The 23833-nt window shown below is 40.4% G+C and overlaps 2 protein-coding genes across 2 annotated transcripts; one reads left to right on the forward strand and one right to left on the reverse strand.

Annotated features, from left to right (window-relative positions):
- The first annotated feature begins 379 nt into the window (after positions 1–379).
- LOC130202293 (rho-related GTP-binding protein RhoB-like) lies at positions 380–3304 on the forward strand. The gene has a single exon (XM_056427711.1). It carries the CDS (start codon positions 512–514, stop codon positions 1100–1102), a length of 591 nt encoding a protein of 196 aa, XP_056283686.1. The 5' UTR covers positions 380–511; the 3' UTR covers positions 1103–3304.
- Positions 3305–4219: 915 nt separating this feature from the next.
- Positions 4220–18103, reverse strand: LOC130202294 (apolipoprotein B-100-like). Its single transcript, XM_056427712.1, has 26 exons — positions 18049–18103; positions 17664–17708; positions 17336–17448; positions 17099–17244; positions 16819–16966; positions 16252–16404; positions 15877–16001; positions 15451–15542; positions 14912–15362; positions 14693–14807; positions 14462–14608; positions 14160–14371; positions 13812–14031; positions 13408–13581; positions 13105–13308; positions 12839–13006; positions 12406–12611; positions 12085–12255; positions 11744–11874; positions 11436–11637; positions 11110–11282; positions 10825–11000; positions 10611–10726; positions 10120–10493; positions 5653–10022; positions 4220–5534 (listed from the first exon to the last, which is right to left on the reverse strand). The coding sequence occupies exons 1-26, from the start codon at positions 18101–18103 to the stop codon at positions 4419–4421; spliced, it is 9603 nt and encodes a 3200-aa protein (XP_056283687.1). The 3' UTR covers positions 4220–4418.
- Positions 18104–23833: the final 5730 nt, after the last annotated feature.

Genomic DNA, 23833 nt, shown 5'->3' on the forward strand with positions numbered 1-23833 from the left:
ATCAGTGAATGAAATAGTATAACATTAATGTATGTATATAAGGATGAGTGTAGATAAAAACGTATGAATAGTTCAAACAAATATTTTGGATATGGGAAACAATTTAATAACGAGAGGCCCGTAATATAATTCGCAATAAAAGAGAACACATAATCGTCGCACAAATTATCATCATGCAGTTAGATTTGATTTCGGCTGATCCTGGGTCGGGTGGATCCTCGTGGTCCATGTCCCTCCTCTACATAAGGAAACTCGATGAGATCCAATCACCTCTTCCTTTTCCAACTGTGATCTCACCTCCCTATTTCCGATTGGATTGCTAAATTTAGGAAACCACCCTGTGCTTTATAAAGAGATCGCAGTGGTTTCTGGTAAATGTTCTGGAGTTGTTATTCGGGAGCGGCCTATGAGACACGTCTCATTTGTAGTTTAAAAGCAGGAAGAGTGAGCGTCACGAGAGCGTCTGGGTTTTTGATGCCGTGTTCAAGCGAGCGGTAGGAAGAAGGCAGTAATGGCAGACATACGGAAGAAACTAGTCGTGGTGGGGGACGGCGCGTGTGGGAAAACATGTCTATTGATCGTATTCAGCAAAGACGAGTTCCCCGATGTGTATGTCCCGACTGTTTTTGAGACGTATGTGGCGGACATAGAGGTGGACAACAAGCAAGTACAGCTAGCTTTGTGGGACACCGCTGGGCAGGAGGACTACGACCGGCTGCGGCCCCTCTCCTACCCGGACACGGATGTCATTCTGATGTGCTTCTCCGTGGACAGCCCGGACTCGTTGGAAAACATCCCCGAAAAGTGGGTGCCCGAAATCAAACATTTTTGTCCCAATGTGCCCATTATATTGGTGGCAAACAAGAAAGATCTCCGCAACGACGAGAACGTGAAGAACGAGCTGTCCCGGTTGAAGCTGGAGCTGGTGAAAGCAGAGGACGGGCGGGCCATGGCCATGCGCATTGGCGCATATGACTATTTGGAGTGCGCTGCTAAAACCAAGGAAGGGATCTGGGAGGTCTTCGAAACGGCAACACGCGCATCTTTACAAAAAAAGAAAATGCCATCGAAAAGTTGTCTCAAATGCTGTGTTTTGATGTGAATCGACGCTGTCTAGAGAACCGGGACGCGCAAACGAGGCGCTTCCACCGCCGGGATCTGTGTCTGAACATGTATGGGCCCTGGCCATGGTTTGGTTACTCCCTTGTAATCGGACGACCTTGGTTGAGCCAAAAGGAAAGACTGCAAACGAGTGGTTTTGAACACGCACGATGACCATCTGAAATCTGTGTGTGAGTGAGAAATTAACTGGTTAAAGCATGTTCTTTACGGGTCACATGATCCCAGTATGACAGGTGGAGGGGTAAAAAGGACACGCTTCATGTCAGCGGAGGCCTTAGTTACCCCTGTCTCATGTGAACATGTCCCTTCAGGCCTGGTTTTGAGCCTGGTTTTAAATTGCTAACTTTTTGTGTTTCATGTGTTTGCATAGGCCACTGCCTGACTGCCAAGGCTACAGCTTACTTTTTAATAAGCAAATATTGCACTCGTTTATGTCCACTTTGTATTGTAAAAATATAGTTTGTGAAAATGCACAGCGGAATTACTGTTTGACACGACAGCAATTTACATAATTTTTGTTTCAAACTTTCTAACTCTTAGTTAAACTGTTTTATCCAGGAATGAAGACGTAACTTCAGTTTACAGTGAAAGAAATCAGGTGCTGGTACCAAAAAAAATCCCCAAAGTATGTCTTTGACTCTACAGTATTACATGTCTATAGGCTGATGTTTGTGTGTGTGTGTATGTGTATATATATATATATACACACACACACATGTGTGTGTATATAAATACATGTTCATAAATGTATATTTATATGTGTGTATAAATATATATTTATGTGTGTATATAGCATAAAAGGACAAATAATATTGTAGGTCTGAGAGACATTAGACAGTATATTTTAGCACGTTTTTATGTAGATGATTTGTTAGTTAAAAGTACAATTACTTGAAATCTTTTTAAAAGTTTGCTAAACATGCTTCTACCCCAAATGGTATGCTTTGATTGGGGCTACAATGACTCAATTTGGGAGGATATTTTGTAAAATATGTTTTTGAAAATAGATTACTAAGCAATGACAGTCACGCGAATGCATTGTGGCCTGTAAATTGTCCCATGAACAAAGGAGGAGGATGTTGAGTCATTACAGCTTACCATTTGAAGCACATACTCACCATGTTTCTTAACTTTCAAATCTATCTGTCTCAAAGACGGGCAGGTACTGTGGTGATATCCAAGAGAAGTTTGAGTAAGTGAGTGTTTTGCTGAGTGAAATGCTTTTTCTTCGTGTCATAAAAAGAGGGCCGTGTCAGAGCTCTGAGCCGGTAGCACATTCAAATGGGATTATGGGAAAGTTTGGCTATTTACATTGTTCCTGTTATGTTATTAAAACCACAGTTGTATAGTTATTACACAAACATAAACAAAAGGGTGTGTCTTCCACTAAAACACTAGATACAAAATAAATGTAAATTATAATTTTATGTTCTGAAAAATATGAAAGGTTTGTTTATAGCTGAACGAATTATGATTGAGAAATATACACACTTTCCACCTTCATGGGTTCCATTATGATGATGATATTGTTGGAGCTATGAAGTCAGCAACAGAAATCAACGTATTTTAGCTTATTTTCTTTTTTGTGTAATGAGCTCATGTTCGACCTGTGTTCACAAGCAGTGTTGTGTTGCTGTCGTCTTTTACACAATGGTGGGAGTGCTTGTTCAAATCCCAGCTATGGACATCAGTTTCCGTGTGTGACCTGGAAATCCAGGGTAGAAACACAGGTGGATTACTATGCCAGTTAATCTTACATTTCTATTTATGTCATTTGTATGTGGTTCATTGAATAACCATACACTAAATCCGAGTTTAATAAGAGTTATCTTTTATAAATCCAACTGGTTACAATGGTGTAAAAGTCACATTCTTCCCTGCCTTCTGTTGCTGGGTTTTTTGCTGATTTACAGGATAGGAATGCATTGTGCTAGACTGGTTAATTTTCCCACACTGGCCCCCCTCATGTGCCTCTGACTTAAGTTGTTATTCCCGTATCAAACCGAGCGTCTTTTTCTTTATTATACTTTGAAGAATACAACTATGAAACCATGGAGAAGGAAAATTATGAAATGATTTTTTTGAGGAAAAACTATACAGAATGTAAGAAAACTAATGGTACTGTTTTGGCAAAGTCAATAGTCAATAAAAAATAATCATTGTGTGTCAACACCACTACTTATCCATGTTTGCCTCGTTTTTTCACACTCAAGCAATACTTAATGTGGTGTTGCAGTTGGTATACGATTTAACATACCTCAAAGAATGTGTATACATTTATTGAGAATTATATAAACTTTGTTGTAATATTCTGTGAATCAACCATTGCATTTCTTTTATAGAAGAATACATTTACCCCATAACTTCATAATTGGTACTTTACTTACTTATATTTTACACACAAAACACAAGTCGAAGTAGTTTTTAAAGTACAATACTTTATTATGTTAAGGCTTTTTCTTTTCTGCTATATTATATTTTCATATTTGACATAAATCTAGCTGAAATAACTGTACTTTTACAAAAGATATTTAAAAGCATGTGCTGTGGAGTATTTGTATACTGTTGTATTGCTACTTCTGCTTATGTAAATGATATGAATCACACTGTTTATGTTAACACAAATCATTATTTAAAAAAGAAAAGAAAAATGTACATTTCAATGCGTGCGTCCATTTTTAGACCTTCAAACGGACTCCTATTGTTTATGATCAGAGAGCTTGTGTCACACACGCTATTATTTGTGTATCTGCTAAATTCAGACAAGGATACAAATGTTTCATGGGTATTTTGCAGCCATGTATAGTGAGTAAACAAAATATCTATATTGGGGCTTTGTTGAGAATGTATTATTTTTATGAGTAACAATTTATTTGTGAGATTTAGGGAAGCAGCTTTGACTCAAACTAAGTTCACGTCAAAAAAATGCCAATTTATATATTGGGAGGAATATTAGATTTAAAGACAATTTTACCAGCGTGGAAAAATCATATGTTAGTACATTTGCTTCCACATACTTTCATAAGCATGCCAAATGATTGTATTTGTGGTCATTTATGTTAAGTTATATAGAAGAAATGCACAGGGATGTACCGTCTGCAGTGAAATGGTCTTTATTGAAGGTGACATACATGTTTTTTAAATAGTACAATACACAAAGGGAGAACAGTAGGACCAGAACTACTGGAAGGAAAATTTATTTGAAAAATGGTAAAGAGACATATATCATGGTTACACCACAGACACAGTCAATACAAACATTGTCATATATCCTAGTTATCCACAATCAGTTTAGTTTAGAATTGGGCAACAAATGCGAAAGGAATGTTAATCTCCATTCTTCGGTCACCTACTCTCACAAATGGTTCAACACTTTTGCTTTTCTCCTTAAGTGTCTTTATGACATTGTTGTTGAAAGCGTTCACACGTTTTACCATGATGTCAATCCAGGACTCGATGTCAGCTTGAAGTTGTTCATAAGATATGTCAGCCAAAATATTCTTGAGCTCAGCTTTTACAGTTTTTAAGAATTTGACAACAATTTTGTATGCCGTTTCAATCCGCTTGGCAACATCAGCCAGCACAGGAGAGTTGATGGCATCATTGTATACATCAGTCACAAAGGTGGAGAGCTTCTCTACATTCAGAGATTTAAGGGTTTGGAGAAACTTTTCACTTTGTTCAGTGGTAAACTGCACAAATGCAGATAATCTACTGATGACATCTTCCAGCTGGATTTCCCCCAGTTTCCTAATGGTTATTATCACTTGGTCCTGAATCTTTCCCAAAAAGAACAGCAAGTTATCAAGACTTTTGCTTCCGCTGACAACAGTGCTCGAGCCAGGAATGGTGAACTCGATGGCTCGGACATAATCAAGTACTGATGTAAACATGATGGCAAAGTACTTTGGAACCTTTTGAACAACCTCTTCAGATACATCGGCAACAAAAGCACTGTATTTCTGGTAGATCTCAAGCCCAGACAGCCTCTGTTCATAACCGGGAATCTGGAACGTGGTCTCTCTCAGAAATTTAACAACAGCATTCAGGACAATTTCAACTTTCTTTTGGTACGCTTTGAGGATCAAAATGCTTTTTTCTGTGACAGTTTTCAGAAAATTAGAAGAAGTTACTGCTGCAAAGTTGTCAACAGCTCTCTTGAACATCACTTTACTCTGCTTTCTTGCCTGCTCAAAGGAAACCTCAAGGCTTCTAGCATGTCTGGAGATTGTGTTGTATGTCCTGACAGCAGGCTCAGACACCGTTTCCATGACTGTGGGCACCTGTTTCTTCAGTCTCAGCATCATCTCATATGGCATCTCCATGTTCCAGGTTGCCTGAATGTTTAGCTTCTCGGAGTTCTTCACAGACAGCTTCAGCCCCAGGATATCAATGTCAGTTGTTGGCTCCGACTGTGTGGAATAGGAGACATAAAACAAATATTACTGAAATATAAATACACTATTCACATTGTAATTACAATCAAGGGATATTTGTAGGAAGCAAACAAGTACGCAAAAATGATCTTACCAGGTAGCGACCATAGAGTCTCGCTTTCACTTGTGCCGGGCGCTTCGTCTGCATTTGAAGTGCAATGAGTCCTGCAGATGGAGTGGACATAGAGACAACAAGGCCTTCCTCTGGGTTTCCAGTAATCACCTGATGTATTTCTATACTCAGGACAGGTAAATTGACCTTGGCTGAATTGGTGATGGAGGTATCCACATTTTCATAGCTTACGGTGATGGTGCTTTCATGGTTTGCCTCAATCATTGGATGTTTCACAGACAGGGCAGAGACCATTTTCAATCCACCAGCAGTGTTCACATTGGTGTTTCCCTCAATTGTTCCAGTCAGGACCTCAAATTCAGAGGTTGAAGAAGCATCAAGTGTGATGATGATGCTGTCGTGGTTAAGGATGCTAGCATCAGTTTTGACTGTGACCATTGCGGTTTTCATGGCGAACTCGTAGGTCAGATCACCCAGTACTGGAATCCTGAGGCTCTGAATTTTCATCTCAGAGCTCTTCATGTACTTCAGTTTGGAGTTCATGTCAAATGTCTGCCGAGTTGTGATCAGGAGATTGCTCAGGCCGGTGTCTTCCCACAGAGAGTAGTCTTCAACTCTTGGTGTCATCATGCCAACAAATGGCACAACTATTTTAGGAATGGTGATAGGGTCCTTCAGTACATCCAGATTAGCTTCTCCATTGATCTGGGAATATATGTTAATTTCTCTGTCACCATTATCCATGGTGAAGTGATGGGAGTATTTGTACTGGTTGAATCTAGCCAGACCTGTACAACTAGCCTGCTGCACTTCAGAGTTCAGGGTCAAAGAGATGTCATTCTGGAAATCCATCTTTCCAGACAGCTTGAATGGAAGGGCAACCTTGACATTTCCCTTGTTCTTGGTGTCAAACATAAACTCACTGGGTGTGACCAAAGCAAGGGCTGAGTTTGAGAGAGTTCCCTCAACCTGTCCAGCCAACTCTGCACTGTGAGAAGCAGTGAAATCAATTCTCATGTCTCTAGCATTAACCTGGAATTTTACATCTGCAACACTGCCCTTCATGAAAGGTGTTTCTGTCTCAAACTTGGCTTCAATAATCACATGGCGGAAAATGCAGATTTCAGCAACAACATGCTGATTCATTTTGAAGGGGCTGCTCTCTGTTGCTCCAGTGAAAGTCACTTTGGCTGTGTGCAGATCCATCACCACCTCCATATTACTCTTGTGGGTGGCCTCATCTGAAAAGTCCTGAACTGCATATTTTCCATTGGCCAGATTAGTAATGACCAGACTGGCAGTGCCAGCATCCAGCTGAAGGACATTCTTTTGATTGAATGATGTTCCACTGAAGATGTTGAGAGATGGCATATTGAGATCATGTTTGTAGCTTGTCTCCACAGTGGCAGAAACTCCATTTTCAAGGGCAAAGAATGCATTGTTGATAAGCTCGGCAACATATAACTCAGTGTTAGCGTGTGCAGTAGTTTCAGCAGAAGCTTGAACTGACAGGCCATAGAGAGTCATGGTTCCTTTGTGGTCAAGTGTGAAACATGACTGGTCAACTTTGATGTTCTCAGAGATGGACAGGCGACTCATTTTGGGGGCAGCAAAATGAGCATTGGCATCCATTGTGAAGTCAAGAACTTTCAAAGTAGATGAAGCACTTGAGTGAAGGCTGATTTTGAAATCTGGTGTGACTGATGTAGTTGTGGTATTCTCAAGGTCGGCAGTGGTCCTGAGTGTGTAGTGAGGGGAGGTGACTCTGAACTCTCCATAGAGTTTTCCAAAACAGGGAATCCTGCTCATTTCCACAACTTTCTCTTTCAACTCCAGAGTGAATGTGTCATAATCAAGAGATCTGATTTTCTGTACCATCCTCATGAAATAGTCACTCATGTCATCAATCAGCTGTTTGAAGTTAAAAGAATGCAGCTCATTCACAAGCTGTTGAACAGGTGCCATAACTCTATTGAGCAAAGGCTCGATGTCAATTGACTTGAGAGCAGCCACGGCAGATTGCATCTTTTCCCTCACCTGATACTGTTTCATCATTTTAACAACCTCATCCATGATGGCCCCAATCACCTTTTCAACCTCATAGCTGGAAAGGATATTCTCTATTTTGGCATTAAATGCATGAAAGTTGTGAACAATGTTAAGCCTCTGGATCCAAGCCATAATCTCCTTTTTCAGCACATTCATGACTTTATCAGTTGGGAACTTGTTTGTCAGGTTGATCATGACATTTTCTATGGAGTTGATATACTTTGTCAGGTTTTGGACAAAGAGGTTGAAGTCAAAGCTATCAACAACTTTCTTTAGTTCGGACACTTTCTTCTGCATTTTGGCACTGATCTCATACCTGGTGTTGATGTCTTTGAGCATCTCAATGCTTTGGTCCATGAGCCTCATCACTGTGGTCTTTATGTTTTCAATAACTTCAGGCAGATGCTCAATGAATGGGATCTGGATGAAGTGGCTGTCACTGTTCTTGTCATATTTCACAAATCCAGAGATGGCGTAATCTTCAGTGGCCTCACTGAAGAGAGGAGTTGAAGCAGCTCCTGACATCTCAAGACCCATTCTCTCTGCATTGTTATAGGCACTTATTTCTTGATCGAAAGTGTGCTTGTCTACTGTGGATGCCATCTTCAGTGTGACACTTTGCTCTTGGAGGTTCATCATGCTGTTGAATTTGTTGTCCATATTGGTGTTGATAGTGTTTCCGGCTTCCAGTTCATGGGTGGTTGAGGCTCTGTACTCAAATGAATGTGTGAACAGGAGGGGTTCTGCCTTCAGGAGGAATTTGCTGTATAGTTCACCACTCTGCCTTAACCCATAAAGATGCAGTGCACCATTTGAGTTGATAAGAGCATCGATGTTCAGAACGAAGGGTGCAGCAACAGTTTTGACTGTACTGTCTATACGAAGAACTGGTGAGTTGAAGTTAGCTACATTGTTGAATGTCATGGTAAGACCAGCAACTTCCATATCAGTGGTATGTGTAATTTGAGCTCCCAGAAGTTTACCAATGGTATTGCACTTGGTAGAAAAGACCATATCAACAAACTTGACTTCATAAGTGTGCTTGAGCTCTTCCTTTGAGACGACTCCCATCATCGTTCCAGTCAGCTCCATGTTGAAGGGCTCCGCCTTGAAGTGGGCATCATTCACAAAGTTAACCTCCATGATCTTCACATCATTCTTTACATTAACTGAGGCAGTAAAACGCTCCATGTTAACTGCGATGTCATGCATGTAGGAGTTCTTCTGGTCAAGGAAGTTGTCAGTCTTGGAGTGGAGAGTGAAAGATCTCAGTGTAAGGGACAGTGAGTTGGTGTTTTCGGTCCTCATCTCATTGAGAGATCCAACTATGTTATTGGAGAGAATCAAGCCATCTTCGTTCAGTCTGAAGTTCACTCTGTTCAAGGTGTTGATTTCAAAGAGGTTACCCTTAAGGATGCCGTTGAGATACATCTCTCTGCTTGCAATCTTTCCCTCAACATTGAGCTCAGCTTTATTCTCTTTAATGGCTCCCTTAGTAGTGAGAGACATGGTGGCTCCAGTGGTGTCAACTCCACCGTGGAAAACATTCTCGAAGGTCATTGGGCTGTGCTGAGCAGTTGTTGTGCAGCTGGTGGTCAGGCCATTCATGTTGAGGGCCAAGGTTGCCTTGTGAGAGGCAAGGCTTGAGAAGACGTTCAAAGAAGCATCCGCATTGATCTCCAAGCCGGAGGGGTTCAGAGACCCAGTTAACAAAGAGTAGGCACGGTTCACTGTGTCGTCCGCTTGATTCTCTATCCTGAGGCTGGCCTGTCCGGCAGAGGCAGCGAACTCCATTTGGCTACGAAGCATTCGCTCATCAGCCTTGGTCACAGAGTCAGACTGGATGGTAAGCTTGGCATCTTTGTAGCTGAGGCTCGTTTTAGTGGTGTGCTTGATGGGGTTAGTGTTCATGTTGGTGTTGGTGCTAATCACAAGTTCCTCATTTGCATACGATGCTTTGATCTTGTTGGCAACCTTCAGGGCTTCAGAGTTCAGCCTCAGTGTACTCTCTAGTTTAGCTGTTTTCTTTGCTGGCTCAACTGAGAAGGTGTGGAGATAAGTGGTGCTAGCACTCATGGATCCAACAGACACACTTCCATCTGTGTTGATATCTCCAGAGAGAATGTTTGAATCTAAGGTGACCTGGCTGGTAATACTCAGCGATGTCTCCAGGCCAACAGGTGCGATGACATAGATGTTGTACTTTCCTGTTAACATTATATTGTCTGTGACAGCAACAGTTTCCAACACAGTAAAACTTGTGTTCACTATCATATGGTTCAGGGAACCGTCAATGGTGAATTTCATTGTCTCCTCTGCTGTGCCTTTAATTGTTGTAGCTCCTGTAAAACAGTAACATATGTATGAGTATTAACCTGTATTATGTTTCTCTAACGTAAACAAACAAATGTATAAGAAGAAAAAAATTAAGATAATTACCCTCTGTTGAGAATGAGAGAAGTTGTATCGGACTGTCGGCCATGACGCTGAACTTGGCTGAGTAGCTAGGAGACTCTGCAGTGTTGTTACCAGCAGACATAGTTGCCTCCCAGTTATAATAGTTGCTGTTGACCTTGGCAGATGCCTCCACCATTCCCATCAGAGGCAGGGTGAGATCATATTCAGAGGGGATGGTAAAAGTGGGGATGGGGATATCTTGTGAGGCGAACTCCATGCCCAGCTGAGGCAGTGAGATGTGTGGGGAGTTGACCATTGGAGGTATCCTTAGCTCCTCAGATGATTTTCCTCCAAGAGGTAGAGGGACAGTGATGGTCAAACGGTCGTGGTTGAACTGGTATCTGAATGTGCTCTCACTGTTGAAAGTATTAAAGCAGAGCATTTGTTATTCTGTAATTTAAAATATACATTCGACTGGTGAGTGAATGTTGTGAAAATAAATACATATATTATTAGATATGGGGTTTACTTACAGGTTCATGAATAGTTTTTCAGGCATGGAGGGCATTTCCACATTTGCAATTGTGTTTGTCAGAGTCTTAATAGAAGGAACATCAGCGGAGATCTTGTTCATCCAGATATCACTGGCCTTAAGAAAAAAGTACCACATTTCTCATGCATTAGTCTGAAAGATCTAGAACTAACTAAAGGGCTGATAAATAATTGAAATGATTATATTCTTTTCACCTCGACTGCCTTGTTGAAGACATGACGCAGTTTCATGTCCGTCTTGACAACCTGCTGGTCCATGACATCCTCCACCAACTGCCCGATCCAGGCCTGAAGGGCTTCAGTGTAAGGCACCAGGATCTTAGTATCAGCATTCATGTCGGACATCAACTGAATCTCAGCCTGTTCTTCACCTGAGATGCAAAGCATTTAGCATTATATTTTTTACTTTTGAGACAGTGTTCATGACAACAAATATAAATCTCCGAAGTTCATTAGTAGTATTTTCTTGAGAAGACATACCATATTTGAATGTGACTGCCTGAATGGAAGAGGTCTCTGGGAGTTTGACATCACTTTTGATCTCCATGGTGAATCCATCAGCTTTGCTCATGGTAGCAGTGATGGCGGCATCAGTCCTGAGTGAAGGGACTAAAAGCTGAACCTGCAGCATGCCATCTGTCATAGTCTGAAGCCTGTGATTAATAGAGAAATACAGATGAAGTCAATAACTGTAAATAAAAATACTGTTGCATTATTGTGGACATGAGCATGTTACAATACATAGCTCTCAGATATATTTTCTATTGACATTGTGTTAAACAAAGATTTAAGCTGGGTTGACTCACTTGGCACGGCCAATCAGAGAGAGCTGGGGCACGTTCTTGTTGGTGATCTCGAGGATAATGGATTTGCCTTTGGCACTACTGTCGGTCATGCCAATCTTAACGCCGGCCTCAACATCAAAGTCAGGGACCTGAATTTGGGTGGTGAAAACATTCCTATTCCTGTTGTACTTCATGGTGGCGGTAGCCTCGGTAGGCTTAGAACCTAAAGTGAGCAAAAGTATAATGTGATCACTCATGTAAGTATTTAAACAGAAGATATTATGGCACATCGAAAAACTTATTATAATGTCCAAATAAGATGCTCATACCCTCAGCTCTCAGAGCCAACTTCAAAGAATCAACCTTCTGGTGGCCGTCCTTTCCTTCGTGGAGGAGTTTGTAGGCGATGGTGGCTGTATACTCAGACACCTCGTGGGAAGGCTTGATCTCCACAGCAAACCTAGGTTGAAAAGAGTTCCATTAAACAAAGAGTAATCTTCTCTAATATTGTACTAAAAAACACAAAACACTTTAAGTATTTGTGTATCAAACTTGGACTACTAAACAGAGGCGAGATACAATTAAATAACCATTTCCTGGAATCAATCAGTCTGTTAGAATCTTATTCAAATTAACAAAACAATCACAGATTCTTCAAAGATCTACTTACTTAGTCTCTCCATTCAGGGGGAAATAAGGAATAGCAGAATTATCTCCAGTGCTGGCACGCAGTGTTTTGGTGCAGTATTTGACTCCAGAGAAAAGAGGTCTGCAGCTTTCTTCAACCTCTGCGTGTGGCATCACTGCAGCTTGACCAGCACCCACAATCAGCACCTTATTGCTTTTTTAATGAGAAAACAGCAACATCAGTTTCTACCTTCTAATAAATAACAGTGTTCAACATTCTGTATTAACTATCCCCATCTAACTCTAAAGCCCTTTTCATTCATGATAATGATCATTTCTCAATGTATTTTGTGTTTTTTGTTACCTGATGCTCAAGAGCTTGGTGGTGCCGTGTGGGGCGGGGATGGAAAGCTTGACCTGGTTCTGCTCCATGGTGATCTTGGCATTCAGTGTGCTCTCATGGTACATGTTGGTGTGCAGCTCAACAGCGGACACAACAAAGCCAGGGACATGGACTCCCATCTTAGTCACAAACTCAACTCCAACAGATGGTGAAAACAGGAGCTCCTTCTGTGTAAAAGAATAAATAGATTATAAGGAAATTGAATAGGTTGCAGAGTCATGAGAACAACACAACTACAAGCTATTGTGCAAATATTTTGTATACTTAATCTTTATTATTGTAATAATTTCCCCAAGAAATTTAAAGAAGTACATCAAGAAAACCGCAAAAGCATAATGATAATACTCTAGTTGAGTACTGAGGGTAGCTTAAGGACAAATGCTAAACAATGTACCTTGTTTGGAGCCATGGAGAGGCCTCCCTTTGCTCCAGGAGCGAAGGTACCAGACAAAGCAAATGTCAGAGGCAAGCCAGATGCTGTTGACATGACGAATTTGTGGTCCATGAAGATGTAATGGGCAAAGATCTCCTTATCAGTGCCGGACATCAGATTATTCACAACCTGAAAAAGAAAAAAAGGTAACTTTGAATTATCCCTCGCTGTGGTTTAGAAGAAGACAGACAACACATGACATGCATAACAGGAGTACAGCACTGTACCGTTGCAGGAATGATCTTCATGAAAATCTCTGCATACATCATTGCGTTATCAGCAATAAACTTCAGATCATTGCCCTTGATGTAGCCAAGCTCAGCTCCCATTATCTTCAGGTAGGCCATGGCCTCTGGGGCCTCTTGACTCTGCAGATCCTTTAACAGCTTGTTGAAGTTGCGGGCAATTTCTCTCACAAGATTTTCGGGAATCTATAAAAAGTTGTATTAGTTGTGGTATTATCAGCTGAAATACTAATAACTCAGACTAAGTGTGTTAAGATAACATAAATAACAACACACAAGATTTACCTTTCGTCCTGCTGTGTCCAGGGGAGAAACCCATTTCCCCAGTTCCTTTTTCATCTTTGGTGGTATCTTGTCTAAAGTCCAGTACATCGTCTTGCCCAAAGTGTCAGGGAAGAACCCGTTCTTTCCAAACAAAGCATCAATAGTTGGCTCAAAGCCCCTTCCTTCCATGCCAATCTATGGGAAAAGGATTCAATTCGATTAAACAACAGTGTGGCTTTAGACTAGAGTGTTACCATCTGAATCTGGGAAATAATCTAAATAAGTGCAGCAGAACAAATACTTGTATTAATAACAAGAAAACACCTATGAATGTAGTCTTTAGCTGCGAGTGTTTTCAGTAAGTGTAAAGCTACAATTTGAAACAGCAATGCATTCCTGATTATTAGGCCTACAGTCTTACATACCTCCCAAAGATCCATGCTGAAACCAAAAGCTTTCAATGTAGTTTCCAGCAACACCTCCCTTGGCAATTGGCTACTTGGATCAAAGACAACGTTGCCCAGGACGGCAGCCTGCATGCTCCCTTGGGCCAGGTCCAGCTTGTAGTTGCGAGACTTTGTGGCGTAGTCGCTGTGTGTGCTGACTTCAGTGTCCTTCAAGGCATCCATTATCTTCTGACCAAGCCTGGGGTGAAAATGAAAAGAAATAAAAAGTCAACTGAAGATATGAAGTTGGCTTGTTAAATAAACACAGTACTTTCATTTAAAGAAAGCATAGATCGTGCTGTGAGTTGAAGGGTGCTCTATTCTTACTTCTGGGTCTCTGAATCGGTGGAGGAAATTATATTGTAAACGTGGGAGGTCACAAAGGACTTGATCTGCATGTTTTGCTCCTGTGTAAGCAGCTTCTTCACTATCTCAATGTCACTGTCGTGAGGATTCCTCATCAGTATCAGGTACGCTGCCAGGCGCTTCTGCACAGCACCCTTGGGATACTGGCAAACCTTCTGGAGGTTAGAACGAACCTAGATCGAAAAACACGTGTTTGTTATTGTCAAAACTATCAAATTGGGTATCTAGGGTATTGTTCATATGTGTTGAGTGGTGTTAGTTACCTCATCTGTCGCAGACATGCGTCTGAAGGCCTGGATGGCAGCAAGCTGCACAGACAGTGTGGTTGCAGGCTGTCTCATACACTTCAGCAGGGTGGTCTTTACAGCAGCGTCAGCGGCCTCCATTGCATCTCCCATGTTTCCAATAACCTGGATGGAATAGTAAAAGACAATAATCAAAAACATTGAACTGGGAGTTGACATACAATGTTGTGTTCACAGCTGGTTACCCACCCTCAAGGTCAGGAAGGTCAGCTCTTTTTCACCAGCGCAGTCTGCGCCCAGAAGGGTCGCCATGAACTCAGAGACAGCAGTGATCTCGGGGGTGACGTGCTCAGCCTGGTACAGCCTAGTGACAAGTTAGACATGAGTGATTCATTTACAATATGAACCCCCACTCACTGCCACAGTATTGAGGAGGATTTTCTTCATATAAAAAAAAGATGTACTCACTTCCTGACTGCATTGCTCAGGGCATACATGATGGGTTTGCTCTGCTTGTACTGAGCCATTGCCAGCATGTCCTTCACCATGAGGCGGGAGGGGTTAGACAGCATTCCAAGGGCGTAGACAGTAGCGTCAACCTCAAGAGAGTCATTGTTAAAGGTCCTGAGAATCTTCAGCATGGCGCTGGTGCATTCTGGCGTGCCGCACTGAGTTAAAGCTTGCCATGTCAGAAATTGGGACATGTCCATCATTTCTTCAGTAGCAGATCCCAAAACGTCAACTTTCAGGCCACGCAGCTCAGACACCAGCGTGTGGAAGAGGCTGGCACGGTCCTCGCCCTCAGTCGTCTGTGACAGGGTGTTCAGCTGCTGCATGGTGGCAATGGCAGCATCCTTGGTCTGCACAGGAGACTTGTGGTCATCTTCATCCATAGCTAAGTTCAAGTGGTTGAACGTATCTGCAGAGAATTATGTCACAAACATTATCACAATCAAGCAAATTGACAAATTGAGGGTTTTTTAAAATACTGTTTTTAAAACCAAAACACTCACTGATGTCAAAGATTCTGTCATTGATCTTGCCGGTATCTCTTAGAGTCAAAGTCTGTTTCACCAGAGTGGAAATTCCATATTCAGTACTGTATGTAGAAAATGAGACAATGGTTATAATAGGCAACACGTTTTTTTATCAAATATAAACCTCTCTTACTTGGTTTAGAACTTTTGGAAAAATATGGACCAGTTGGGAGAATACAATGTTCATATCCAGCACAACAACATTTATACAAACATACCAAATGTAGTTTTTCTAAAGCATATATAAGTCAAAGAATGTTCTGAACTCTACACAAATAATACAACAAACCTACATTCACATTTTACACTGTTGCTCTCAAGAAGTGGGACGTATGGCTCTTTGCCCGTTCTAGAAATTAGTCACTTTTGAAGTCTACAAAATGATGTAAAACTTACAGGGAGGAGAGTGGCAGGAAGTTGTGTTTCTCTGTGCAGCTTCCACTGGTCATGTGCTTCTTCTGGTTGTCAAACTTGTAGTTGCAAGTCTGGGTGCTGCTCATCATTTTAAACAGACGGGTGTTCTGATAGTAGAATGACAACAACGTGTTGTTAGATTATTATGAAGACTGGTGGACAACAGTGAAGAAAATAGGATTTTCTTGTTTTCAGTTTCACGTGGGCTGTTTCTAGTGTATTTCTTCTGGATTTATACCATGAGAATATAGCTTTTTAAAAATGTATATCATGCTATTGAATCCTGTACTCAATCAAAACAACTCTTGGCTTTAGTTTGTGATTGTGCTAGTGCGAGGTGGTGGCTTAATCTCTTACCATGCCGGTGATGAGGGCCAAGGGACTTGTGACCTGCTTGTGGATAACGAAATAGTCACATTTGGAAAGATCCCTGCTGACGGTCACATCGGTGGCAATGTTCTCTCTGGCGTTGACGGTGAAGTCGGTGGGGCACAATCCATGCACGGTGGCCTGAAAATGATGAGAGGCATCTTACATGCTTAGGATCTTGGAAACATTTAAAAAAACAAAATGACAAAATGTGGTAAACATGTTTTTTTGTCCTTAAGCAATCTCCCTCAATCTGATAAACACTTGATCCAAAAGATCGCCCCCCATTATGAGAGCATGTGACGCCATGAAACAAGATACACGTATCTAGGACTTCGACCTGCAGTTGAAGATTGTCGCTGAGAACATGTTACAGGAGTGTATTCATCACCTGTGACTGGGGCAGCTTATCTGCTTATTGTGCAACTTGTTTATCTATGCATGAGTCTTCACCACAATCAGAATTGATCTCTACATGGTGACCTGAATTGATTGGTAACTGCTATAAATACTGACAAAACAAATGTAAAGCAATAAAACTGTGAGGATAGCTACCATTCTGTCGTTCTTCTCCTCTTCCATTACTGGCACGATGAGGGCAGAGACAATTCCCCTCTTGATGTTCAGGATGTTGACAGTGTCATCGTCCCCGGAGTACAGTCGGACATCAGTCTGTCCTTCGACTGTAATCTTCAAGGGGTTCCTGTTGTCGTGGACAGATCCTCATTTACAACCGGCCCTTTAGCCCATCCTTCTCTTTTATTCTAAGCCACATTTCAGTTTTAGGACTAAATAATACAGCTGAATATAAACATTTGCTGGAAACATAACTTACTTAGCCATAGCAGCTTGGAAAGCCAGAGCTCCCTCAGCTGGACGATACATTGGGTTCCCTTCCGTGTCCATACCATGGATCTCGCTCAGAGAGCACTCTGTGGTACGGAGGATGAAGCTACACATCTGGGGCACTTCAATCTCAACCTGTACAGCAGAGTTAACAGTTTTAGTACGAATGGTTTCTAATCAGGGTCAATAGAGTGTTTGCAGTAATGATCAGGGCTCTGAGACGTACTTTGCAGGAGATTTTGGGGCCGCTCGTATCTTTGGTGGCTCCATTCATGCCGTTAAAGGTTTCAGTTTCATAGTCGTACACAAAACGGCGGAAGTTTTTGAATCTTTTGGCCACTAAAACATATTTAAAACATCAGTTAGAGCTCTTCAAAGTTATTGTTTCATACACTGTACAACATTTTACACGTACTACATACATGACAAACATGACAAATGATTGCTGACAGGTGAGCTCATCAGTAAGGGTTTCAAAAGTGGAACTTTTGCTGTGTATTTCAAGATAAATCACATCTTATAATCATTTTGTTAAGAATGAAAAGGCAACTCACAATAGCAAAGTGGAAGTTGTTCGTCAACACTTTCCACATCTTGCTCTGTAAAGGATGAAAACATGTGTTTGCTTGACATTTTACAAAGCCGAAAGCTGCTCTAAAACTTAACATGAAATGCTTAAACGATATTAAATCAATATTGAAAGATACAATTAAACTATTTTTAACTGTTTATGTTTTGTGAAAGGATTTGAATAGTCACAACTGACACAACTACACTACCAACCTTTCTTTTAGGTATTTTCGCCAATAAAGATAGCAGCATCGTAAAAGGAAATCATCCGCTCTTTTTAAAAACCAAACAATAAACAGACGCTGCATTTCTTCTCCAACAAAATAGCATACGATATCTATTAGTTCATAATAAAAGCATATTACTTACGGGCTAGTGTGATTGTGCCCAGCAGCAGCAAAAGGAAGAGCTTGATACCCCCCATAATGGGCGTAGTAAAGCTCTTGTCGGCTTTAAGGTACGTCGAGTCTTCCTCTTTCTGTGAAGACTAATTTTCGTGCTTTGGTCCTTTGGCTTTTATAGTGTTCCAATCTCACTGTATGTGATCACCAGGACTTGCAAATGTGTTGCCCTGATTCCAAAGTTTGAGCAGTCCTTGTGGCAGGCCAAAGGTCAAAGCGTTTCACAAACTAAGGCTTTTCCGTCAGCACTGGGTGGGGATGTTCTACGTGATTGTGTGACATTACCTCTTCTGCTTTTGTTTTATTGTTTCAGATTGTTTCCTTGAGACATTAGGCTGATCCTTGGGTCATTTTGATGGAGAAAATAATATATTCATGTTTATTACATATCTTTATCTAAACAGTAATATTTTTCTAATCAGGTCAATGTTATATTATAGTTCATGTATCGCAAACCACTAACGTAGAACACTTGTGTGTAGTAGTACACAAACTTATTTGGTTGTAGCAGCAAAGTAAGGTGATTATGTTTCTTTACCTCTAGTTGTGTGTGCCATTTAGCTTTCTATTGTAAATGTTTAAAAACTATTGTCGTCAAGTCAAATGATTATTTGACATTTGACTATTTTAGAGTTGGGATTTCATGTTTAAAAAATAAGTAAATACTCTGCAGCTCTTTATTGACTTCATGCCCAAAGGCTACACTTGTTTGCTGAACAACAAATCATATTCATACAGAATAGAAACTTTAGTTACCTGCTGCTTTTGTTTCAGTAGGTATCACTACATATTACAGTATATCTTAAAGCTGTAGCCTTGGCTCTTTTATGATCCTATATGATCTTTATTGTCATGTCACGCTGCTCTTTACATTTTAAATATTGTGCACACTCAATATCATGATTGATTTGTATATTATAACCACACCTAACATTAATTTAGTTGTGCCAGTTCCTGAGCATATCGTGCATTGTGTCTAACTGGCATGGTTTACTGGAACGCCTGAATGCAACACAGTCATTTTTAGCGTGTGTGTGCTTTAAATAAAAATGTCTTCTACGAATAAAGTTTATTCCTTGTCTTAAATTACAGTCAACTAAATTATTTTGGACTGTCCGACAGAAAGAAGAAAGGTATTTAGAAGTGTCATTATAAGCATTGGTAACTGTGTTGGGCATTTCATTAGCAGAGTTAACCATGATCATTATGTGTCATAATCATTATCCCTAAAGTAGTTGACAATTAGCTCCACCGAAACCAACCAAGGGAGTACAATGCTGCTTGAACCTGTTTGCATGAGTAATACTGTATAATATACACACTCAACGGGGCCGTTGTCATGCATTGAATACTTCTACATTTGAGACTTCAGGTATATTTGACCTGTACTCTTACTGAATTTAAAATGGTCAGTGTAGGACTTAGGAGACATTCACACAGAAAACAACAATGTGCTCTGAAACACAATATTTCCAATAGCTTGATGACTTATTGCTGCGTCGAGCAAAGCGCTACACGACCACTGGTGGTGTGGTGGCTGAGTGGACGGTCCACACGGCCACAGCAAATTAGTTGTAAGCTGATATCCACACAGATTCATCGCGTACACACTGATGGCGAAATTGACGTCATGTCAACCCAAGTGAAAGTTTGCGTACTCATGGACGTGGGAAGCATTGCTTCAGCTTTACCTAACATTTTATATTTTCATTTAGTGATATTGGTACTTTTACTTAACTGTAGAATTTGAGTACTTCAAACACAAACACTTACATAAAATCACTCAGATAAAAATTAAAGACTTATTTTACATTACAATTATGTGAATGACCTCTGCAGTATACTTCGTGGCTAAATCCTATACTATTTTCCCTGAAAAGACATGACAATGCACTACAATGTATCCTACTACTCAAATGAAGGTCTCTTGTGTACTTGTCTTAATAACTAACTGTGTCTCAGACACTGTTCCATAATGTTACATTTATTCTAAAGAAAAGTCACAATTAACCAATGTCCTCCAACGCAGTGGTTTAATGTTACAATCAAACAGTACATGTGTGTGTTATTTTGTGCTGATCAAAAACACGGGTGTCTTAACAGTCTTGGTTAACCTTTAACTTCCTAAGAGATGTCTGTGACTGCTGTTTGATCAGGATTACAACAGCCTGAACTCAAGATAAGTAATCAGGCAGAAGAAGCATGGAATTGCACAAGAGTCACAGCAGTACTAGTTACAGTGATTACTGTACCTACAAAGTATATCATTGGGCCTGGAACAAATGGCCATAATACAAGTGGTTCGGGTAATGGAATAGAACGGAAAACAATGTTATATGAATAGAAAGAAATTGTGGGACAATTAACGTGACAATTCAAAATCTGTTATTTTAAATTACCCTTTTCTGGGGTTGTTATGATAAAAACCACAAGTCATATTTTAAAATCCTAACCAGATATATAAAAGGTGACTATAAAAACTTTGGATTTGCACAACAAATTATAGACCAATCGCTAATCACAGCTGCTAAGTCCTGTACTGTTGATTTCATGTTGAAAATGTGTTTTTAGTTTCCATATGTGAGGGATATTCTAGGCTTAAATATTTGTCTTTTACACAATTACACCATATTGTCAAATATTTTCTGGCCGAAGGTGGTTGTTTTTTAGTCCTTTCTCTCTCGATATGGTCCGCTGACCGTTCTGTTGAGAGCCTCTAACTTTATCGTTCAAGATAAATAAAGGACATGGGATTCAAAATAATTTAGATGGGCTTGATAACTTACTTAAGGCTAGGATGCTACTTTCCAATTAACACCATGGCCATATTAATATATTCACCGACAGCTTGCGGCTCTGTTAACTTATGTGTATGTGTGTGTGTGTATGTGTGTGTGTGTGTGTGTCTGTGTGTGTGTGTGTGTGTGTGTGTCTAGAAGGCTCTCCAGTAGAGATGTGAGGAATTAATTGCATGATATCCTTGAGTGTACATTGCTGTAATGGGCCTTTTCATCATTGGGCTTTTTGCAAGAACCACTCGTACCAACAGGAGAACCAATCAGTTTTCTCCTTTCAATTCATCCCTTTTAGGTACCAATCCCTTCCAGTGAGCCAGCTTGTTCAATACCAGGTCCTTTGGCCAGGTAAATGGATTTGAGTTATTATTAATGTCACTCTACTACTTATACCTGTGATTTTCCTTGACAACTCTGAACTATGGCAGTGTCATTCAATAGGAGGGCCCATGGGCCATTACACAACCACATTAAAACATTATTCTCAAGAGCTCAGCCCCAATCAGGGCAGTGTTGAACCACAGAACCAATATGTAATGCTGTGTCCTGTGTGCCTCTCACCTACATTGTAGTTGCAGAGATTGGTTTGGCAGGACTGGTTTTGTTGTAACACTGCTTTGAGAGTTCTGGTTCTGGGTTTCCCAGTGGTTGTGTGTGTGATTAAGTTCCCCACGGTTCTAATAATGACTTAACCATGATATAAATGTGTATCTGAGTACCAAAGTAGAGCCCGGTAAACATGTTGTTGAGTTATCTTATTGTTGCTCCCATCAGTTAATGTGTAATTCTACAAATCTGGTGTGCGTGTGTGTTTGTTGGCAAACATCAGCTTTTGAATTGCATAACTGACAATGAACCAATATTAGTTTGCCTAGCGTTCAGTGCTGAGCATCCAGGATGCATCATACATGTTTGGGCTGGCCTCGGTTTTAATTTATTGCATAACATTACATAAAAGCTGTCATGTAGGTGTGTAGGGTGAGGGCCCTAAAACTCTATGAAGATTATACAATTGAATGTTATAGGGACCTCAATGTCATCCAAACAACCAAAACCAATGTGTGTAAAATGTTGATATTTACCTTCGCATTGAAAATGCCGGAAGGTTATGTTTTGATCGCCGTGTATTTATTTATTTATTTATTTATTTAGTTGTATGCGTGTTATTCGCAAAACTCAAAAAGTATTGAACCGAATCGCATGAAATTTCGTGGGATGATTGTTTATTATCCGGGGACCAGTTGATTAGATTTTGGGATCGATCGGGTCAAAGGTCAAGGTCAAAGGTCATGAACAGGTCAAAATCTTTCGCAGAACTCAAAAAGTATTGAACCGAATCGCATGAAATTTGGTGGGATGATTGGTTATTATCCGGGGACCAGTTGATTAGATTTTGGGATCGATCGGGTCAAAGGTCAAGGTCAAAGGTCATGAACAGGTCAAAATGTTCTTGAATCGCATGAAATTTGGTGGGATGATTGGTTATTATCCGGGGACCATTCGATTAGATTTTGGGATCAATCGGGTCAAAGGTCAAGGTCAAGGTCATGGAAAGGTCAAACTCTTTTTTTTACCATAGCACAATACATTTTTGTCCAATTGGCATGCAACTAATGCCAAAATGTTCATAATTCAATGCCCAATCTTGTGATATGCGAAGGTATGTGCTCTACCGAGTGCCCATTCTAGTTCTTATATGTTTTACACAGTGAAAAAAAGTCTGTGGTCAAATTTACCCTAAAGAACACCGATACGTACAAGTTGTGTACAGGACATTGAAAACATATCTTCATGTGAATTGTATGTCTACCCAGTTGTAATCTTGAAAAATGAAATATGAAGGGAAAAAAAGATGCCAATCATTTATTTAGAGACGTTAAACATTAAATGGAGTCAAATTGACCCCAAAGGTAATTGTTGGATCAATTAAGCAATGTACATGTTTGTTGTTCACGAGTAGCTCTATCCAGTATGCGTGCAAAGACTGTTGTTGAAACTAGTCCACTTCTGAATGTGACACGCTCAAATGACGTCTGACTCACTGATTTCTATCTCCTTTTATCTTAACATGTTCTAATACTGTTTAGGGGAGAACATCATGGATCAAAGGTGACAGTTTCTAAAATATACCTCAAAAGCTCAATCAGTGATTCAGTTGAAGTTATCTCTCCTTTTTTTTCATCAACAAAAATTGTAAATATTAAATCTGGAAGCTATGTTTTATGCAGAACACAATCTTCTGGCCATTAACCAGCCAGACACCAGGTACCATTGTGGCATAGTTATCATTCACAGCCACACACAAACCATCTATTTATTTCTTTGGTATAGATTGATTCCCCAACATGCATATATATTCCCATTTAAGTCATATCATTAGTATTAGTCTTCAATGGTATAAAAAGAATATGTTCTGCTGCCCCCCTTTGGTTGCTAATAGACATTTGTTGGCCTGTTCATGATTCTGATATCCAATATAGGCGACAGAAAGCACATTTGTCAAATTTACAGTGTACAGCCTGAACACCGACAGGTGTTGTGAGTTTTTCAGACCTCTGCTCAGGTTGAGAGCTCTGATGAGAATGTAAGATGTCACACGTCTTACTGATACTCATTATAAACTCTTTTGCTTTCCCACTTGCTGCCACACACACAGAAAGGAAGGCTTGCAACTGTAGACATGAGAAACTTCATTCTAATACCTCAATAGAAGCTTTGAACTCTGAGAGCTAGGGCTGTGTACAACCAACTGTTCCTCATTGCACACACAGAACAGCCAGCAGACCGTGGAGTCTAACGCAATCACTGGCTGCCACCTTATGAAGGTGTTTGTACCAATATGAGGAGGTATTGGAGAGACAACTCCTCATTTATCTTCTCAAATCAGCTGTTCTTCGGCCGTTGCAGGTTTTCAAAGCAAGCGACAAGAATACATACAGTATAAACACGAGCATCCCA

The sequence above is a fragment of the Pseudoliparis swirei genome, chromosome 12, assembly GCF_029220125.1.
Source record: "Pseudoliparis swirei isolate HS2019 ecotype Mariana Trench chromosome 12, NWPU_hadal_v1, whole genome shotgun sequence".
Classification (NCBI taxonomy): Eukaryota; Metazoa; Chordata; class Actinopteri; order Perciformes; family Liparidae; genus Pseudoliparis; species Pseudoliparis swirei.